This window comes from Archocentrus centrarchus, chromosome 5, assembly GCF_007364275.1.
Source record: "Archocentrus centrarchus isolate MPI-CPG fArcCen1 chromosome 5, fArcCen1, whole genome shotgun sequence".
In the NCBI taxonomy this organism is placed as follows: domain Eukaryota; kingdom Metazoa; phylum Chordata; class Actinopteri; order Cichliformes; family Cichlidae; genus Archocentrus; species Archocentrus centrarchus.
Genome location: NC_044350.1, coordinates 10,355,564 through 10,378,439, shown reverse-complemented (window position 1 = coordinate 10,378,439; position 22,876 = coordinate 10,355,564). Strand labels below are relative to the sequence as shown.

Here is a 22,876-nt window from a genome sequence, read left to right as displayed (position 1 = left end):
TTCACTGAAGTACTCCTTTATTCCAAACGCAGGACCAGATCAGCCAAATAGCACATGCATACGTTGTTTTGGTCGTTTTCTATATCTACATTATAGATATTTAATACATAAATGATTCCATCTATACAAATATAAAAATATGTGAGGTTTCATTTACAACCATATTTACACCGACTTTATTAACTTAAGTGAAATTATTAATTATTTTATCTATTTACATACTATGAGCTGAATTCAATAGTACATTATATCCTATATCTAAATCACATTGCATGAAAAAGCAAAACTATACCAATCTGGTAATGTACACTTGTTTGCTGCATGAAAATTAAGTTAAAAAAAAAAAAAAAAGAAATTGCACCTCAGCTTTTGATAAACATTTTGACTTGACAGAACTGCACATGTAACTGTTAGCTTTAATACTCAGGAGTTATTGTGAAACAGAAAACAAAAAAGGAAAAAAAAAACATGCACTTTATTATTATTTTTTTTTTTTTTACTGTTGACTGTAATTTATCACTGACTTTCAATTACATCATAATCAATGCTCAATAACACTGAATAGATGAACTAGGTGTGTTTTTTTGTTTCAGATGGACAATTTTAGTGTACACAGGGTGAACAAAAGCCCTTTTCAGACATGGAATATGTAACACTGCTGGCTTCATAAATTTAAGTCACAGCATTCACATGTAGGTCACTTTGTTCTCATGGCCTCACTCAAACAAAACACTGAAGGAAGGAGACAATACTCATGTAATATTTATATACTCCAATTTTCATAACTTGCTGTCTTCAATTCTGTTTTGATAATTATAGATGCCCTGTTGTGAACGCAGTCATGGGAATACATCCACAGAGATACGCTCAATTATTAAACTGTAGCTTATAAACAGCAGCTCACTTGTCTGACGCGCACAGTGTCATCAATCCTGTCTCCATGTTGAGGATAATTTGTCATAATTAATAAATCTTGCTGCTAACTGATGCAGCAGGTACATAAACAGTCAAAAGCACACTAACTTGTTAACATTAGCTCATACTAAGGTTTTGTGAATAACTGAATTAAAGTCATCTTTAACACAGTCTGTCTTTAATACGGTATGTTAAGATTATACATACATGAAGTCACCGGTCCGTGTGGTATGCATGGACCACTGATGGAGTTTAAATGTGGAAAATGCTTGATGTTCGAACTTTGTCTGGTGTATAGAAGGGAAAAAAAAAAACAAAAAAAAAACATCAGTTTATTATGTATAACTATTTTCAGAAGGGAATAGCTTTTAAGCTTCTGTGAGACCATGAAACACACATTGAAAATTGGTGTCTCATGGGATATTTTCTAGTTAATTTTTAAAATAATAATGTCTGTTAGTGAGCTGAGGAACTCAGGAGACACATATGCAAAGTCCTAATCTTTTCCAAGCCAATCTGTTTGTGCAACGGCATACTTTCAGACTTGTCCAGTGTCTAGTAAAATTGGGATTGCTGAAGTAGCGTGTTCAGATGCTGTTAGATTAAGGGTAAAGAGTGCATGTCTGAAAAGGGCTAACAAGTTATATATTGAACAAATGTCAAGATATTAAGAGATAATGCAGTTCTTGCTTTTTCTGCGTTTGCGGGTATGTAACTGCCCACTGCGGTTAGGTCCTCCCATCCCCGCGTTGTTGTACTTGTGGACCAACTCCTGGTTGCTGAGGTAGCGCAGCTGGATGGGCCTGGGGATTGGTTCACCCAAGAAGTAACCTTCATCCTCTGATTCTGATGATGAAGAGCAAGTGGAGCACCAGTCATCGTCATCGTAATCATCCCAGGAGTATTGGTTCAAGCCAATGCGTCTGTTGGCCCCAGGGTTCTGTAGACTCAGGTCTGACGTGGTCCTGGGGCACTGCCTGAAGAGTTGGGGTTGGTATCTTCCCCTTCCTCCTCCACCAAACTGGTCCCTGGCGCTCCTCGATGGTGGGAAGCAGTCATAATCCTCTCGAACATGTAGCTGTGGTCTTTCTTGAGGTCTTTGTCTTCGCTCTGCCACCAAGTGGAGAGCATTTTCTGAACGAGAACGACGGGATCTACGAGAGTGGTGATGGTGGTGTCGACGCCTCTGTGGAGTCCCTTCTGAAGCATCTATCCGGATACTTGCCCCCCTTCCTCCACCTCCACCACCACCCACCCTGCGCTCACTAATGGGAGGCAAGCGTGAAGCGTTAGCATTGCCCACCAAATTAATCCCATCCTCTTCCTGAAAGGTGAAGCCAGGTGGCAAACGAGTAATGCCCATGCCAGAAGGATCACAGTACTGCATCTGGTATTGAGAGGGCATGTGGGGGTTCACTTCCATATAGGACTGACCAGCGGTGAGACTATGAATGGACTCAGAACTACGAAACTGCCCTGAGGAGTTAAGGGTGTCTATGTTACTTTTTTCAGACACATTCATTCCAGAGTCTTTGCTCAGGTCTGGCATGGAGAAACGTGAAAGGTGCTCCTGACGCTTTCCTCCAGCATCTGAGTTGCCTGTAGGGAAACAGTTGCATTTGGAGTGAACATTGACTTTCATTCACTGTCACTATAGGTAGAGGATACATCTTAATATGCCACAACATGCAATGCACTAAACAGAAAACTGCAAGCCAAACCAAGGTCTAATGAGTACTACTACCCCACCAACCTGTAGCATTGGAGAAAGCCAGAGACTCCATGGATCCTCTTGGGGTCTGTTCTAGTGGGGTCAGTTGCTCTGTCAAGTTAAGTGCATTTATGGGGTTCCTGCTCCTTGCTACTTGGGTAGTTGCTGGAGGCCCCACATCTCTGTCCCTCTCCCTCTGAAAACCGTGCAAACTAATCGAACGCTTGTCTGAGGAGAAGCCATTGTGTTTTTGAGAGCAGTGGGACACCTCAGTGAAGCTCTTTTGGGTCCTCAGTTTGGGTGGATAGTACTCTTCTGGAGCTTGCTGTTGGAACCACGTCTCATTCAGAGAGTGGCCTTTCATGGCTGAAACGGGGGGGTCGCTTTAAACCTCCGTTCTCCTTGATCCTGTAGTCCTGCTGTTGATTATTCTGTCCGGAGCAGGTGGGGTTATAGACACTTCTGACATTGCACTGGCTAAGAAGCTGAAGAGGAGTGGGATTAGCAGTTAGATCAGTTTGGGATTCATAACTGTAATCATCGCCTGCTTGATCCTGGTTCTGCCAGGAAGGTGGCTCACGAGTCAAACTGGGTGTTTGGCTGGAGAGACTCAGAAGATCCATTTGTAAAGACAGTGGGTCCACTTCTCCCGAAAATCTTTCAGCCTGCACCCTACCACCTCCTCCATTCTTTGCGGTTTTGGAGCTGCGTCTGGACTCTCTAGTGGAGCGAGCACTCTGGAAAGCCGAATCAGAGGAGTCTGAGCCATTGGGCTCTTCCCCTAGACTGCAGGAGCGGGAGCAGAAGATCTGACCTTGCTTGGGCAGGAAAGGCCGACCCAGCAGAGAGCGTTTACAACGTGCACAGCAGAAGCAGCCTTCCGTAGCATGCCAGTGCTGTCCGTCATATGTCATCTGGCCTTGATCAATACCTGCAGTAAAGATAAACACATGAATCCCCCATAGCTAAAATGACAGACAGCCATACTCATGTACAGATGTTATCAAAGGGCATAAAATAAAATAAAAATTATTTAAACAAGCTGTCTGGTGAAAAATTGCAGCATACTCCAAGTAGGTTATTGAGTAAGAAAATGGAAAATGGAGCTAGAGGCGGCAACTTAACTGTGTTTCAGGGTAAACTCATTATGACGCTCGCCCAACATTGTATAAACACACAGCATTTTGAGAATGTTTCCAGTTGTTGCAAGGGAAAAGAAAACCAGCTATTTGTTAATGACTACCATCTGGTTTGAGAGTGCTTTCTGGTGGTTTTCATTTATAATCAGTTTTATTTTTGAAGCCAAATAGTCCTCTGTATCCTGTCTGACTAATAATTACAGAGCAAATCTATAGAGAAATATGTGCCAAAAATCACACCTGGGCATCCTGTCCTGCGAAACACACACATATGTATGCACTCACGCATGCATGAATGCGCATGCATGTACGCGTGCGTGCACACACACACACACACACACACCAAAAAAAAAAATTGCTTTTAGGAATGTTTCCAGCTGAACCCCCCCCCCCCCCCCCCCCTTCTTCTCTCGCTGGGGTTGCGTCTAATGCTTCAGGATTTTAGATGTGTTTAACTGACACTTTATCCATGCATTTATGAAAAAAAAAAGAGGTCCAGAATGTGAAAAGTCACATGATAGTCATGCCTTTGATTTCACACCTCTTGTTGTACACTGTATACATGTGCTTTGTACACTTTGTGGCTCTCAGTGTTGCAGCCTTGCCTCAATACATCGAACTTTATTACATGAGAAAATGCTGAAAACAAGTTCACATTGTTTCTACTGCAACTCTTTTATTCTCTGTGCAAACTTGCACCTGAATCACCTTATACGTAAATCATGCATTTAGTACTTCAATATCCTTTTAGTAAGGGTGTACGACCTACTAGTGCTCAGTGCAGTTTTTATGAACATAATGGAAACAATGGATGGAAATGATGAATGGTGATGAGGCGGCATACCAATATGTTCCCCACAGGAATCGCAGTACTCTGCATACAGGGACTCGAAGCAGGAGCAGCAGTAGGGCCGTCCCTCCTTCATGATGTAACGCTGGCCCCCCAGCACCGTCTCGCACTCAAAACAGCAGAAGTGCTTCATGTGCCAGTGACGGCCCTCTGCCTCGGTGCACTCATCTGCAAAGATGATCTGAGAACAGAAAGATAAGAAAGTATCGTTTATCAGAGGTCCACAGAGATAAAACCTCAGTTGGGATATTACTGCGTGCTGAGTGACAGGACAAAGACTTTGCTTGCCCTCCCACTCCATACCATTTTCTCCTCTGCAGCTTATAGTGCTCTTAGATCATTCTTTGTTGCCAACTTGTGTAGGAGGCTAATGTGTGTGGGGACTGAAATCTAGATGGTACATTTGCTTTTAATTACGCTGCTGTTAAACCACTGGGGTGCATTTAAGTACCAAAAGAGTCCTTGTCCCCATTTTCAGAGTAAGAGTTGCTGTTAATGGGCTGGGAGATCAGGATATTGAAAGTCGACTCCTTTAAACTGGATAAACCTCAGCAGACATTAAACTCTGACCGTGTGCATTGTGAGCTCGTAAGCATCGTATGACAGCAATTTGGTGTGTCTACAGGCATGTGTAAGTGCAGAGTGCGTGTGCGTAAATACTAAAAATAGCTCTACTGGCACAGTTACAGGCACAGCTTGTCCAAGTGGGTGACGTGCACCTATTAAGACATGATCATACGTGTGTGGCCGTGTGTGTCTGGGTGTGATGTGCGTTCACCTCATCGCAGGCGGTGCAGCGCGGCTTGAGCCTCTCGGCATGGTGCCGGCCACAGTAGATCTTTCCATCCTGGTAGAAATAAATGAGATCCACCAGCAGCTCGTTGCACATGCTGCACACGAAGCATGCAGGGTGCCAACACACACCGTGACCCGCCCGGGATGCGAACACAGCGATGTCGCCGCCATTTATCTGGCCTCCACACTAAAAAGAAAGTGAAGCAGATCAAATTTAAAATGGCCACTGTGTTTGTCATGATTTAACTGCTTTCTCTCGCATGAATAACATGAGCAACCCTTAGTTCTAATTGTTAAAAAAAAAAAAAAAAAAAAAAGGTTTAAACCTCAAAGTACAGAATTGATTGAAGCCTTTTGAAGTTGAAGTTTTTGTAAGTCTTATTTTTTGAGAATAGATAGGGCAGCATCTTGATTTGTGGTACGGCATCACTGATTCCTTAATGTAAAATATTTCCTGTTAAAATGGTTCATTGGAAACAGGACATAAGACAGCTGCATTTAGAGAGACAAAATTCAAAGGGATCTAATAGTTTGTTGGACCTTCAGTCAAACTTAGGAGAAAAATCAGAGGATAATCACTGCAATTCCAACTACTTTCATCATCACTTAATCTTAGTTATTTTCTTGATAAATCAACTGATTGTTTGGTCTGCATAACGTTTCTGTCGAGTAAAATATATCCTAAAGCCTGAGGCAACATCCGTAACTTGGTCGTTTTGTCCAATCAACGGCCGGAAAACCTGAGGAGATTCCGTTTAGCTTCACAGAAGACACCAAAAACCAAACAAAAAACATTTGGTTGACTGAAAATGTTCCAGGGAAGCGATTAATTAAATAGCCGTGTCAGCACTACAGGAGATGCACTGTTCTCCAACAAATATGAGATTTCCATGAACTTAAGTCCACCTTCTATAGCATCTCTAATAAGTTCAGGTTAGTGCTGATACCAATCTAACATATTGGATCAGTGAATCTCTAACACAATTATGCATGACAAGTTGATTAAGCTCTGTGCACAAAGGTGTGTTTATAATGCAGCTTGGAAGGGCATGAGAATCCAGAGAGAGGAAGCTGAGGGGCTGTTGGAGGACACTGGTGGGACAAAAGGGAGCTTTAATAATGGAGAGCTGTATGGAGAGGATAAAATGGAGGCATGGAGGTGTAAAAGTAGAGAAGGTGGGAAGATAAATGAGCAGGAGCACCAGCCAGATAGGAGGAAAGGTCAGGTAGGCAAAGTAGATTTAGAGGGGTGGGAAGGTGGAGACGGAGGTAGAGTTGCAATCAGGTTATCTAACTGGCATAAAGCCTACTGCTGCAAGAAACCTCGTGGTGGAGTGATGGGGAATTCAATCAATACAAACAATACGCTCCCATGTGTGTGTGTGTGTGTGTCTGCCTGCCTGCTAACTGGATAAGAAATACGAGCTATAAAGCAGCTGTACCCAGGGCACAACACAGCACACAGTAACTCCACCTGGTTTGAGCCCGTTGTAAATAAAATAGCAAATGGCTAGTGGATGCATGAAGTGTGTAAGCTTATTGTTAAAAGGGCAATCCACTGAGCTCAATAGTTCCAGGCACCAGCACCACTGGATACTACTGTGAAATATTTTTAGGAGAATTTAGAGCAGTCCAACTCAATTCATGTCATTCAGCTTTTAAATAAAACAAACAGCTTTTAAATAGCTGCTGATGAGGTGAAGGAAAAAAAAAAAAAAAAAAAAAAACATCAAATCAAGAGTTTGGGGTGCGAGGTCACAACAGTAATAAAATGCAGACTGTTTCATCTCTCTCTTTTTTATGTCAACATTAAACCCTCTCACACATCATAAATAGCCGACATGCCAGCAGGTTGATCCACGTGTCTGTCACATGATTCACTTCTGTCATTTCCCTGTCCGCATAGTGCACCTCTGACCTGGTCACACTTGCTTCACTCTAATCAGGGCATCCATTGCATAAATGACATTTAAAAAAAAAAAAAATCAATGTATAAATTATGCTTCTGACATTTCCAGCTACCTGTTCGCAAATCGCTCCCATCATCGTCACAGGGAGTGGACGGACGTTGCCGCGACCCAGGTTTTCCCGCTTCCGCTGGTTGCTGAAGAGCTTCAGTTCTCGCTTCTCCTCATCATCCAGAGTGTTACAATAGTGTACCTAGATGAACATCACATCATACTCTTAACATACAGTGTACATTTTGTTAACATTTAGGATTTTTGCTTCCAAATGACATTTAAAGAACAACAAAAAAAAATAATGCATTTCACACTGATGCTCATTTTACTCTTGCTCTCCTTGCATTACAGCAAAGGCATTTAAACCTCCCCAAAAAGTCCCAGCTTAGACTCCACTACACTGTAGCATGTAAGGTTTAGTTTTTCATAATATTTTCTCCAGCTGAGTGATCATTAAGACTAGCGATGCCTCTCGCCTTATGCCAGCTGAGACAGGCTGAGATGGCGACTTTGAATAAAACTGTCATTATGTTTCTGCCATTAAAAAGTACTATCTGGTATTGTGCTGACTGCATTTGCTCTGATACAAAATGTGATCTCAAACTATTGTCTTTTTTTAATTTTATGTTTATAATTGGTCCTTTAAAAACAATAAAAAAAAAAAAAAAAGCACTGTAAAAGAAGTCTTGGTCTGGATATCAGTTATCTGTAATTCTGATATTCACTGACTCCACTGAAAGCCCAGCACTAAGTCATCTAATGATTAAGTGGCTCCCAGGTTGCAGCTGAAGAAACATTTGACCTATCTGATTAGCAGGCAGTATTAAGAACCCACCCACCCCTGAACAGAAAATGGCTCCATGAAGTCCCACAGAAATAGCAGCACAGGTTGACTGTTAGCTTAAACTAAGGTGCCAAGCAGTAGATCTTCTCAGGGATCCTGTCTTCTAATCTCTAAAGACAAACTGTGGTAAAAATTTATTAATGTAACCAACTTTAATAGGCAGCAATAAACACCTCCCTATCTCGCCTATTAGGGAGACAGACTCCATTTTTTATGCGTCTGTCTTCTCCCTGCTCCCCTCTTATCTCCGTATTGCCCTGAAGGACAGGAGGCGATGGATGGATGCATGGGAGGAGGTGGGGGAGGGCATCTGTTTGGACTCTCACCTCGTTGTCATGGGGCGGGAGCTGATTGAGCAGCTGTTTGATCCTGTATTTCTCCCCTGGGCTGTTCACATAGGGCACCTTGTCCTCAGGCAGGGAGCTGTAGTACTGATGAACCTGAGGGAGAGACAGTGAGAATGACGGAGAACCACAAAATGAGCAAAGAAAATGAGAAACCCAAAACATTTGAACTGAGGGGCTACTTTGAATACCAGTTAAGCTCTTAAATAGTATTATGCAATAAGTGATTTTTTTTTCTCCCCCGTATTTTCTATGAAATGTCACAAAACACTGAATGTTTTATTTCCGCAACAGTCAAAGAACAAAAAAGATTTAGTTTGAGTAAGAGCAATATCAAATGTTCACAAAAGCCTTTGATATTGCTTTGATTTTTATCATTTCAGGGCTTAAAGAAATAACTACACAAAGACCAAAGTATCAAGATCTACCACACACACACACACACACACACACACACACACACACACACACACACACACACACACACACACACACACACACACACACACACACACACACACACACACACACACACACACACAATCAATCTGATTTATGGCCCACCAGCAGAAACTTAATGGAACCCCACCTCTCCATCTCTGCACACTGACATGGGAATGCATTACTGACCTGTCACATTTACGTGCAGGCACGCACGCACGCACACACACACAGTGGTGATCAACACGTATGCACGTAGAAGTGTGCGTGCACACGAAAGTAGGTGGCAGTAGATTAATGCTAATCTGGAAATTTCAAATTACTTGGACATTCTTTACATCACCGCAGCAGACAATGAGTGTCATTTCCATGTTATTTATTGCACTCTTTTTATTACACTATGGGGTATAACAGAGGTCAGGCAGTTATATATGAATGTGACTGAAGGGGGTGGAGCAAATGAAAAAAAGGGTTTTAAAGGGAGATTTGACAATAGATCAAAAGAGAAAGAGCAAAAGGGGGAGGGGGAGACAGAGGAAAACATGGCAAAACTTAACATATAAGAATAAAGGAAGATATTTGAGTGAATGGAAAGACACAAAAATGGCAGGGCGAAAATACACACAGACATCATCTGTGATCGATACTTGCTGACAAGATCACATCTCTCTTGATGGCCAGGTCAGCTGAAGGGATTTACTGGCTAGACTTGTCCTTGGCAGTAACACAGTCTGCCACACAAAAACAGATTAACCTGAATAATGCAGACGTGAACCAGTGTGTAAACACCCAAAGCAAAAGTGCACGGCTTTCAAAAAAACTCTCAGATCTTAAAGATTAATTCTCTTAAAAAGGTGTGGCATAACATCCAGCATCAAAGAAGCCCTCCATTTCCTTCAAGTAGCCTTATCCAAGCACATTTGTTATTGGGATGAATTTATAGCTCATGCTGCAAGTGTAACCCAATTCCTTCTGCTCTGCTTTTGTTGGCTTCCACTGGTGCTGGCAATGGACATGAGAGCTGTGTTCAGAAGCACAATTTAGGATGGGCATTGAGGGTGGGGTGGACTATCTCAGGACAGGCCAGAAAAGACTGACTGGTCAATCACAGACATATCACACGACACTGAAAAGAAAATAGACATACATACACACGCCTCCTGATGCGCGTGCGCACACACACACACACACACACACACACACACACACACACACACACACACACACACACTGTTAATGATAAATTACAAAACATGCTTCCAAGAACAGCAGGGTTACATTCTGGAGGTGAAAGGCACACTACCCCGAGGAAAAGATCTAAAGAAAGATACGCACACATTCACATGATACAAATTTTCAGAGAGAGCCAGGAGAAGCAGCTTGTGATAATAACTGTAATCGAAAGCAGACGGAAGTAAAGACAGGGCAGAATTTCAAACTGTACTGAAGGGAGTGTTTTTTAAAGCTCAAGCAAATGGTAGGACTTTGCAGATGAGTGACAAGAGAGATTGCTTCACACAGCTGGTTTCTATTGCTGTTAATGGCCAGGCAGGCAGAGGAAAAAGACACCACCAGGCACCAGTTCTGACATTCTCACAACAAGCCACTTGGCAGCGGTTAGTAGACACAGATATTATATAGCTGAGAAAATACTGGTAGCTATAGTCAAACATGGGGGGGGGGGGGGGTTACAGTGAAGAGAGGGTTTAATGGTCATTTTCATTCATTGCCCTCCTGCTCTCACATCTTTGCTGAGATATGTGAATGCCCATGGCTCAAAACTGTACCTAACATTTCTAACGTCTGACGCAAACTAGAACTCATGTTTACAGTTTTGAAGATTTCTGATCTTAAACCAAAGTTTCTAACAGAATTTTGATTGCAGTGTGGCACTGGATGAAATTATTAGGATCGTGACTATCAAATTTTAGATTCAGCAGATATTAACCTCATGGTGGCGCTACGAAGGTCAAGTGGGAGGTAACTCAGATAATTAGACTTCTTCATCCTTCAGGGACTTTGACACATTTTCGGTCGACCCAACTAGCTTTTATATCCACTGACCCATCAGTTATCTTTCCTTTACTGCTGCTGGCTGTAATCAAGTCAAAGGCTGACGATCTCAGATCAGAATGCCTCTAATTGCCCTCTGGTCTATTTCAGAAAAGGTCAAACTGCCCTCACTTCTTTTTCTACCTGGCACGTTGCCATTTAATCCTTCCGCTTCAAGGCTCTCGGTCCATTTTAGAACCTGACATGAATACTAGTTTGCATGAAAAACCTCAAATTTAATTTCTATTTGGACATGCCACAAATAGAACTTCGAATCAAAGCGATGCTGTGCAGTCTACATGTTAGACTTCAGTAACATTCTTGGCCTTGATAAATGGTAACTTGGCAACATCCAATAAACTTATTTTAGATGAAGGATGAAGCAGCAAGAGCAAGATGACTGGCGAGGGAGAAAATGACCCAATAACATGTCAAACACATTGAATAATGGCTCCATTTGGTGCTAAAGATTCTTCTACTGAGTCTGCATTTCAGCACCCTGATAGTGAAAAGTAGAGCTGACAGCATTATTTTGTTGACAGAAACAATCCCAAAGTAAGTGCTGAGTTATCCCTCGGCTATACCAGACTGACCGGAGTGCTGCTTAAAGGTATCGTGACACAGTGGTACGTCACTTCTAGCTCAATAGGAGACGGAGAACCGGTTCAAAGTGGGAAAATCTTAATCTACCGTTTTCATCATGAAGCTTTGGCTTTAGCTTTGTTTGCGCTCCTGCTCTGCTGCAAAAGGTTGCACACCAGGTTTCCACAGCTCGAATGATTTCTAATGTCAAACTGCTACAGCTTGCGGCACATTTCATGTGCTGCTGACTATTAGGTTAAAGTTAAGAATTGATGCAGTTTAACATTTTTTCCCCAGTGTGCTGATTGGTTCTGGGGTTTTTTTATAGACTGTTTAGCATACGGCTCTTGTCATGCTACTCAGCCCAGTGCTCATTATTGCCTGAATGTTCCTGAGGTTATACTGCTACAAGATGAGAACCTAAGTGGCTATGGAGTTGTAAGCATGACCCTGGATATGGATGAAAAATAGCTGCTCTCAGTCTTTTGGGGTTGAAATGGGTGGGAGTGGGGGGTCGTTTATGTGCTTCTGTATTACGCACGCTTAGCTTTGTGGTTGTGAGGGCGATGAAACCTACTGTAAACATGTTTCCAGGCAGAATGAATCGGAGATTAATTTGACTGCTGGAGCTGCATAATCCTTGCTATCCATTAGCTGGGAGAAGGTGCAGTCAGCATAACAGGTATGCCAACACATGGAGACATGCAGGTCTAAATGAATAGTAAAGCTATAGTGGTTGGAATTTGTATTAGATTTCTGATTATTGTATTAAAAATGTGTTACATATTATAACTAAACCCTGCCTGTGCATATCCCTGAAACCCCTCTCTTCCTGTGATGTTTTACGACACCAAAACTTTTCCTAACACACTGTATAAACATACACTGCAACTGTCGTTATACTGTATGTGTGGTGAAATCAGAGCTTCTGAAGGGATACTGTAACATGATTCCACATCTTTCATCATTTTATGTTGCATATTCCATGTTCAAGTGTTCAAATTTGCCACCGAATTCTATGTTCAACACCTGAGATAAAGCACTTCATAGAAATGTTGAAAAGCTATGGATTCAAATGCTCAAGGCTCAACTTTCAACACAAATGGCACGTTCACACCACAGTGAATAGGTGAAAGGATTGGACCAGTAAACACAACTGCACGTAATTTACAAAAAAAGGTGACAAAAAGAGTGATGAAAGAATACCCAGCCATCACTAACAAGAAATGCTAGTAGACAGATCTACTCTGTCAAATATCATAGACTGCAGTGCTTCAAAGTGCCATCCAGTGTTAATGCAATGTGGTCCACATTAGAATAAGACAGAACATGCCTGTTCAGGTTTGAGTCCTGGCGGGACCCAGGCGTACTCCTCCAAGGCACAGCCCGAGTCATCGTCTGAGGTAGAGTTCCTCTGGAAGTCATACATCAGTTTGGTGACTGTCTTCTCCATCTCTACGGGCATGGCCGTCACTGCATGCTCCTCACGACGACACTTACAGTGTACACAGATCTTCCTGCCAATGACAAACAATCCAATTCATTTGTCACATATGTACATAAATGTGCAGATTAAGTAAATGTTTAATGGTTTAGAAATTAAAGCAGTAGTTAATCTTCTAAATGGTGCTGCGTAAAAGTGTGGTTTGTAGTTTCAACAGTTTTGTGCATCTTAACTCACAATACATTTTAATTGATGTGTAAAGAGGAACAGAATGTCACACCGGCTGGACCTCTGGCATGTATCATTAATCACAGACAATAAGTCAAATATTTTCTTTTAAAAGTAACCCCAGAAACAAAAACTCAAAAGTCGCTAGAGTAAAGTCCCCACTCAGTTTGGTGGAACAAAATCTGTTCATTTTTGCAGGCACTCAGTTGAAAGGTCGAGGATTCCCACAGTGGGTTTCACTGTAAAATGTGGGTGCCACAAATACAATGCTTATCACTTATCTGCAGTATTGTGTATGATCGAATGTCAAATGGGCTTTGGAAATTTGCAGAATACAACCACTGACACTGATGGAATACAGTTCTACGCAAACACAATACACAAGCACTTTGCTATGCACAAGATTAGCAAGAACCACTAGCAGATGCTTTGCAAGGAGAGTGTCCCGCTCATTAGCCAAGTGGATCCACCCATCTATAACAGGGAAAACTCTTCATGTGAAAGTTTCCACAGAAAACCTAACTGTGAGAGAGCGCAAGGTCGCATTAAGGTACCACGGGGTCTACAATATTTTGGGGTCCCCTTCCCCATCTTTACCCAACACAAGTCAACTACTGCCTTTTCAGCCGTGCTTAATTTCCAAACAATAATATATCACCAATCACAGCGTGACTGCTGGATTTTAGCTTCAGCATCAAATACAGCTCATAACCAGAGGATTAAAATGAAGCATGTGGCTTTATAATATGTGATTCTGGGTTTGACGGCTCACCTGCCTGATTAATAGAAGTGTACATAATATCACTGATCATCACAATAAAGCTGTGTTTTTGCAGACATTTCGGTTTGTAACAGACATGGAATTGCGCAGTAGACTGTAAGATGCAAATTATGCCCACAGCCTGATAAGGTCAGCTGTTTATGGAGGTAGCTCAGAAAAGAATGGCAGGATATGGGTTAAATACTTGTATGGGTTAAAATAAAAATGTAGGCCAACTTCACCAGGTCTGTATACTGATCCAAAGCGTAGAGACAGTGCAACCACACAGACCCCGTGTCCTTGACAGCTCTAAACCCTGCAAATAGAAACCAGGTGGGGAAAAAAAAGGTCACAGCCCACTAACACTTGCTGCCACTCAGGCGGCCAAACCAGGGAGACAATCCCATTACCTTCTCAGATGGATGCCGGCCTGTCTGACAGATAGCCCTACAGAGGAGCTTAAGGACACTCAGGACACTGTAACATCCTCAGCCATCCAAGATGTCTGTCTAAACATATGAATACAAAGTAGTTTGCAGTATCTGGATTCTTATGAATTTGTTAGTTCTTGTGGTGTCACGTACTGAGCATGTAACTGCGCAAGAGGAATTATAGCTCATTGCAACTCATTTCTTGTAGGCTTTATTTTATTTTTAAAGCTTATAGTACGTGTTGAATCTGCCCATACTACAATGACTACCAGAGCAATCAGGTCTGATTGGAATTTCGGTCCAGGTATCTGTGCCGAGTTGATCCTGCTTTCACACGCCATCACTGGATATGTCCACAAGCCTTTCTGTAGAACGGACTTCAGTTGCTGATATTCAAGAAATTTACTGTTGCCAATTCCGTATTTTGATGTAAGTTCTTGAAATGTAATAAAGTTTCCATCTTGAATAATATGTTCTAAATCATTTATACCCTTATAATGTCATAACAGAAAATTCAGTATTTTCTTTTTCTGACAAATATCTGAATTGTTCCAAACAAAATGTTAGTCTACGGGGGATTAGTGAAGACTTGGTTATTTTTAAAAATTCCCACCAGGCTGTCAGAGAGGTGTTTATACTAAGGCTTTTAAAGCAGTTATGACGCTTAATACTGGGGCTAATGAAAGATCCAGCCATGGGCTGTCTAATGAGTTTGATTTGATCCACCATGAAATGTACTGCAATCTACTGCCTAAAGAAATAGTAACAAGAGTTTGGTAGTTCTAGACCGCCATTGTGTTTTGGTTTTTGTAAAGTTTTTAAACTTATTTGTGATGGTTTGTTTTTCCATAGAAATTTTGAGATGTTTGAATCAAGTGACTTAAACCCATAAGCCTTTCTTAACTTTCCCCTGCAGTGTAACTGGGCACTTCTGAGCTCATCAATGGGTGTAGGCCTGCAAAGCTAGGACTTGGTCACAATAACAGTTGGCACTGTCCCAGCTTTTTGAATTCGTATGCGCCAACTGCCTGTTAGTATAAAATGCTTGGACCGCAGACAGCAGTAATGTAGAGAGCTGGCCATGTTTGATCTTGTCTCTCCCTGAAAAGAGCACTTCTTGTCCCTTGTTACCCTTAGTTAACAAAGCTCCAAATCCTGATTTAGCAATGATTGATGTGAATGATGGAACAGACACTGAAATACATGGAGATCACTTTATTTAGTTTAAGAAAAACATCTTACTGACATGCCACAACTAGCCCTATGACATGTAATGTAAAGCTGAAGTTGGATGATTGACTCTTTACAGACAGCTTCAGCTAAAAGCAGGCCTCTCTAACTTCTGTTGTCATTGTGGAAGGGCAGCTACAGACTTCACACACTGACTACATAAATATTAAGAAAATGTCTGAAGTGGGCAAATATTCCTTCCATGAATATTGATGGCCACGATAAACAGAACAGATGTAGATGAAGTCATCAACGAGCTGTCAAGCAGGCAGACTGGAAGAACTGTGTTTAGCAAATCCCAGTCCCAGGAGGATGATGCCATAGCCAGAGGCAAAGCAGCCGGCCTCATTACAGCCCAGCACCTTTACCATTATTACTGATTTAAAGCTGATTTGCTGGATGGGAACAGAACCTCATGCATCTGGACAACACACACAATGAGAATGAGGAAGTGCAAGGTGGATTCACCACACGTGGAGATAAAGCACTCATGAACACTTCAAGGTAGTCATTTTGTCCTTGGGCCAAGAAAGGACTGTCTGAGGTAGGAGTATACAAGTAGCTCAAAGGAGCCAGGTGAAACCTGAAAGAAAGTGTTTCATGCTGCGTTTCTTCTGAGAGGACACATCAAAAATGTCCCTGCCCCACAAGAAGAGTGGGACCTTCAGAGCTGTTCTGACCTGGAGGGGAGACCTTCCTCCAGTGGTTCACCCTGAACACATCCTGATTTTCTCAAAATCAGCAAATGCAGAGACTGTAGACCTGGAGGGCCTGTTTCTCCTTCCTTCCCCATGATTTACAGTCTTCATGGACGTGCCTGGGATTTCCCCACAACTGAAACTTAATCCCCGAGCTTCCCCTTGTAAGCTACATGATTTCAATTAGATCAGATTTAGGGACTCTAGTAAAACAAGTCATGTGCATCACTGACGCCTCATAAATGACAGACATAAAAAGAAGGAAGAGGCTTGTTATTTTTCCAAATGGGACTGGCCTGTTTTTTTGTTTTTTTTTTAAATCCCCTGTGAGATCTAAATGCTGACATATCATTGGTCAGTCAGAGTGAGGGTTTTATCAAGACCTGGGGGGTATGTTTTAATGTCAGTAGACAATGGTTCACATTTTGAGTTAATAATCATCCAGCACTCCAAGATGAGCACGGTATCCCAGGTAATAGGTGACTTTAATATGTAACTAGGGTCTACTATGCTGCTCTACAATTGGATACAGTTGTTTTAACTGCTGTCGATCAGTGCAGCAGGCTGTTCAACAAGCAAGGGCTCCAGTTTAATCAAATAGGCTGTAAGATCAAGTCTACTATCTCAAAACAAAGCAAACGTGGGCTCAAAGAAGAAGGCTCTGAAAATTGGGGTTAGGCTCTAGTCCTAATTCACAGAAGAACAGCCATAGAGTGTGTTGTTTTTGCCAGGCATCTCCCTAAATGACTGCAGCTTTTCCATGGCATCAGAAGATCAGATTAAAATCTCATCTTTAAATGGAAGCTCTACGCAAAACTCAGGATGGATGACAAGAAGAGAGAGTGCAGAGGACAGCTGGGTGCAAAGACAAGCCAAGTCGTTTTCGCCCTGCCTCTGCTTTGGTTTACTTTGGAAGAAGGAATGGGAGGAAGATAGAGTCTTTTCTCTTTAACTGCCTTTTGTTTAGCAGATGCATTGTTTCCTGCCAGTATCATTTGAATATATTATTTTAAAGGGGCTTCAAGAACTAGCCCTGCTTTCAGAAATTATAGCTACACAAGCATACAAAGTTGTACCTATGGGCTACATGGTGACTTCAGAGCTATTAGGAGTTAATCACAAGCAAACTGGACTGAGGTGTTCCTGACATAAGCCAGGCTTGATAAAGGCATTTTCCATTTATGGCTAATTAGCAAGAACCTGCTGCAACGTGTTGCTGATGACTGAGATTAGGCCCGCGCCCACCTGTCATGGTGTCATGGCCACTTATAGATTTGGCAAAGCCCTGCCCTCTTTTGAACTAGGCTCTGGTCCACACTTGAGAACAGCATTATTTTACAGCATTTTCAACAAAATTACAAAAACTATTTTGCTGACACTAAAGTAAGATAGCGTGAGCTGGTTTTTAGAACTAATTTAACACAGTTCACTTTGTCACAAGGAGCTCAACACAGTCTGCATTAGTCTCAGCAGACTGAGACTCATGTAACTGAATCATCATTCGTTTCTCCCTCTGAGAATTCAAAGATGTAAAGAAGTGGAAGGATAAAAAGGAGATGTTTACGTAACATCAAACTGGGACACTTTCTAGCTACAGCTAGACTATACATGAGACTGGTTCACATTACTTATTCACTGCAAGTTTAATTGTTCCATAAATTGACAATACTTTGGATGGAAACTTGCAAAACAGCATCAGTACAGCTGTTTTGAAAGCACTCCAGTGACAGATCAGTAAGTTTTTTTCAGTTCCCAACAGATATTAAATGGCTTTGGTCTACTAACCCCGATACACTTTTAGAGAACATATAAGCACTTCTGCTGGTCCCTGTAGGCATTTTGCTGTTATTTCACGCAGACCTTTCTTTCAAAAAAAGTCAATGGGGGAAAAGCAGTAAGCATTAGAGGCAGTTGTGTATGTCAGAAATTATGTTGGTCTGGCGTTTAGTTCCTGTTAGTTTGGCTTCTGCTCTCAGACCCGAGCAGCACAGAGATCCTGCAGCCAGCTGCCACATTATTCCACATTATTCATTACTCGCCCGTCAGCTCATTCATGTGCTAATCCAGTGGCTAAAAGTAAGTAATAGGTAAACCATCTTAACGGATCAATTAGTCCGCATCGTCTTTTTATGTAAAGCCACGGAGGCGCGACTATGGTTTGCAACAAACTCTTGGGTGTGTGTGTGTGTGTGTGTGTGTCTCTAAGACGACATTTAAAAAAAAAAACAACTTCATACATCTTGAAACACGTTGTCGAGAAGAAAACACTTTAAGACCTTCACTCAGACTATTGTCTGTTTTGTCAGTTTAAAATACAATCCATATGTCACACAGCTACACGGTCCGCAGCACACATTACAAGTCTGACCATTGCGCTACAGGAGGTGGGGTGGGGGATATAAACCAGCGAGAACACGTCCACAGAGAGAAAGTTCAGCAGTCTGCATTCAAGCGTTATTTGCTATCGAAAACACACACACACACACACACACACACACACACAATCATTAAGAGCGCAAGCCCCTAGAAAAATCCTGTAGAAGCTGAAACTTTATACACCAGAAAAAAAAAAAAGGGGCTGTAGGGTTTAATAGTCCAGTGACTATTTTACGCACAAATTAAAATGAGAAATCTTACAGCGGATTAAATCAGACGGGACCAAAAGTTCATGAAGAGACATTTGGTGGCGCATTCCCGATTCCACTGAGCATTTAAAGCCCCGGTCTCCGTTTGCGCTTTAATAGAAGAGCTACAAAAACAATCAATAACGTGCTGCTTACCTTCTTACAAACTGCAACCGAGCGAAGCCATTACCATGACCTCAGTGGCTGTGGTGTTGCGGGTTTTAAAATACGTGTTCCTCATTGCAGAATTTGTCACACAACTCCAACAGCTTCGTCACGAAAACACGCCACTCTCGCCCGCTGCGTGATCCGCACCCCCCTGCTACATTTATCCCGTCCGTTTAAAAGCCTTTTGTCAACCCTCTGCTCTTCGCAAATACACTCAGGGGGCTCTGCAAACGAGGAAAAAGAGCCGACGAAGAGCCAAAATGAAGTGCGTAAAAGCGGATTCCTCTTTGCAGTATGTCCAAGAAGGAGCGCAAATTCCACGAGAAAAAAAGAAAAAAAAAAAAGGAAAAAAAAAAAAAGAGACTGGGTTTTCACTCCAAACGAGAATAACAGATCTGTCCTTTGGCAGCAACGTTAAACACTGCTGCCGAGTGTGTGAGAGGACCGGAGCGGACTTTCAGTGCGTAAAAGCCCAGAGCGCTCCAAGAGCTCTGCTTTCTGCTGACCGGCCCACTCAGCAGCGGCGTTTTAATCCCTAACAGTTTGTCGAGTGCGCTTAAATAACGAGCTCATTTCCTGTTGTCCCTTTCAAAATAGAGGCATAGCGTCAAAAGTTCGGGGATATATATATATATATATATATATATATATATATATATATATATATATATATATATATATATATATATATATATATATATATATATACACACACACACGCACACATTTTGTTCACAGTTTAATCTCGGCTCATTTTCTTCTTTGTAGTATTCATTTCCGCACCTTCAACTTCATGTACTGAAATATTGTTTCTTTTCGTTTTGATGCCAAATGATTTGCTTTGCAACAAGAAGTCCACTAAACCTTTTCAACTGACCTTGATTTTTTATTTAAACTTGTTTAAACTACTGTGTTCTGGGTCAATAATTAAAGTTCAAATTTAACAAACAAACTGCGCTAGTAAGGGGCATCTATTTGATTTTTCCCCCCCTCCCCTTTCATCTTTGTCAACTCGTATGATGATGAATTATTAAGCCCCTTGACCTTGAATGCCAATGATACATTTGTAGGGATGTTAAACAAGCATGTTTGTTCTTCCTCAAAACATCAGCTTAAAGTCTTACTAGCAATCTTCGTTGATCTTATTAACGTATCTGACATTTTTATTTTGGATTTGGCTTCAATCCTTTTCTTCACACCACAGAATGAAATAGCAGGACAACTTTAATAAAACTTTTGTTTGAAGGCGTATTTACCAACTTCCTGTGTTATTCTGGGCCCTCTCTGGTTGGCTTCACACATGCATGCAGGCACGCACACAAATACACACTTCTCTGTCCTGCATGCTAATAGCCTAGTGTGATGTCAGCAAGTCAGCATCTCTACACTGGTGTAATTAGCAGCATGAATGACTGGTAGACTGGCAAGATTTACATGTGAATCAAACCACTTGCCTGACTTAGTTGCTGGGGGCAAAAAGAGAGGCAGAAAGGGAGGCAGGAGCGTGAAGCAGCAGCAGGACGCTGACTTGGTCAAGCAAGGACATGAGCCCTCATCCAAAAAGAGAGGGAAAAAAAAGCTCTTTAACATGAGAAACAGACATTAGCTGAAAAAAGGACAAAAGACTTACAGGCCAATGAAAATCCACTGTATGAAAAACAAATGAGCAGGATCTTAAACTGGTGTAGAAAATGCTACAGCAGTTTCATGTCACGTGTGAACCATTTTGTCTCTTTTGCTTAAAATTAAAAAAAAAAAAAAAAAAAAAAAAAAAAAAAAGATATAACTCTCCAAAATACGGGTGACAAATTATTTGACTGGGGGGGACTCTTTGACACAATCAACCAACACAGTTCGCTCAGATATTAGCTTTTGGCTATTTAAGCATTTTAGGTTCTTTGTAACTTAAGGGTGCATCCACATACTATGTTTTATTAATGCACAATGTGCAAGTACCAGAAACTGCAGTTCCTCCAATGACCATTTGAGGCTGGCTTCAAATGTGACTCCGCCCCCTGTCAAAGCTATCTTGTCCAACTAAACAGCAATTAAAAAAAACAAACAAACAAAAAAAAAGCTCTCTCTGCTACAAAAAACAGTTCTGGCTTCTAAGGATTATTTTTCAATTCATAATTCATCAGTCTGGATGGTAGCATGACCTAAAGTGTACCTGCCACCAGCATGTGTTCTGATATACCCATACAGTTTAAAATGCAGCTTACTAACTATGCTAACTAGAGTTAGTGCTTGACCATCTTGTCCAAATATCACCTTCAGGCTCCCCAACACAGCGCAAGCCAAAACATTAATTCTGAGGCTTCAGAATCCAGAGTTCAAAACCAGCGAGTGATGTCATGATGTCTACATCCATCTTTCATATACAGTCTGTAACAAACATCTACAAAAGTACTCGAAACAACCTTTGTTATACTTCCTGTTACAGCAGGCATCTCCAGAACATTTTTTTTTTGCCATAATGACACTTAAAACACACACACAAAAATACCTGGTAAATAGGAGACGAGAGAAAAAGTTTTATAAAAGCCCGCATAGACATTCTTACTGATCCAGAGTCTCCTCTCACATGTGGAAGGTAAGTCCACTTATTCTTGTACATAAGAATGTTTAACTCCTAATCCTTTAGAAATACAAGAATATGTTTAACCGCTCAGGCTGTATTCACAACCACTCCACAAGATTTTATAAGCCCTAAATGACAATGTCCTGCATTTGGAACAAATCAGGTTATGGGTCAGCTGGCTTGGGCCCAGCCGCTTTCCTCAATCAGTCATTCCCTTTTTCCTAATAAACTGCTCCCAGCCCTGCAGTAAGCCGTTTCAAATGCCACAAGAGGACTGAATAAAAGTGTAGGGGCCGGCTCAAGGGACATACCTCAGATAGCATTGCCTGCATAGGCTGTTGGCATGCACCGAGAGCCTGAGCTTGGTAATTTTAGACAGTGAGTCAAATAGGTTTACTCCCTTCCTAAGTATGCATATTGTGGTTTTTGTCTTTATCAAAGCACAGGATGAGCAATATTGTAAATACATGTACCCCTGGACTGGGAGCATATCTGAAATATGTAAAAGTTTTCCTGACTCAAAGGATCTTATCCTACAAGAACATTAGTCAGCTCTTACCAGGAGGAAGGAACTGATTTATCTAATGTCTGATATCGTCAAAAGACACTCCTGATAAATCAGTGTCTTTAACGAGATTTGAAACGTAGCCAAGATCCCAACATGGCCTCTGAAGCTTTACTTCTGCTTTTTTAGGAACACTAGTCTCCTCTCCTTTCATGTGGCAAATGCTGATGGCTATCACTGTAGAGTCAACACACCAGGCAGCTGGGACTCGACCCAACAGCTGATAGCTCTGACATGCTGGGAGGGAGGTAGAGAACCAACTTTCCATATAGCCTCTCCTCCCACTGCTGCAGAATGTTTCATAAGTCACCAACTAACGTAAAGGCCCATTCATGGTCTGTGAGTGTGTGTGTGTGTGTGTTGCTTCACTTTTGCACACCTGGAAGCTACCTCCCTCTCTCACAGTCTATGCAGTTACCCCGCTGCTTAAGACAGAGCTGATGTCTGCAACTACGTTTTTTTGTCTCTCCACAGGAGAGGACGTTTCAGTGTGCATTTATGTCATGCTTCATG

The 22,876-nt window shown here is 41.7% G+C and overlaps 1 protein-coding gene across 1 annotated transcript; it reads right to left on the bottom strand.

Annotated features, from left to right (window-relative positions):
* Nucleotides 1–13,146, bottom strand: prickle2b (prickle homolog 2b). The gene is given in 8 exon segments (XM_030729466.1): nt 1–2,514; nt 2,669–2,993; nt 2,995–3,557; nt 4,610–4,796; nt 5,394–5,597; nt 7,433–7,570; nt 8,542–8,655; nt 12,968–13,146. Coding segments are annotated over 8 exon segments (2,595 nt in total). The 5' UTR covers nt 13,100–13,146; the 3' UTR covers nt 1–1,582.
* Nucleotides 13,147–22,876: the final 9,730 nt, after the last annotated feature.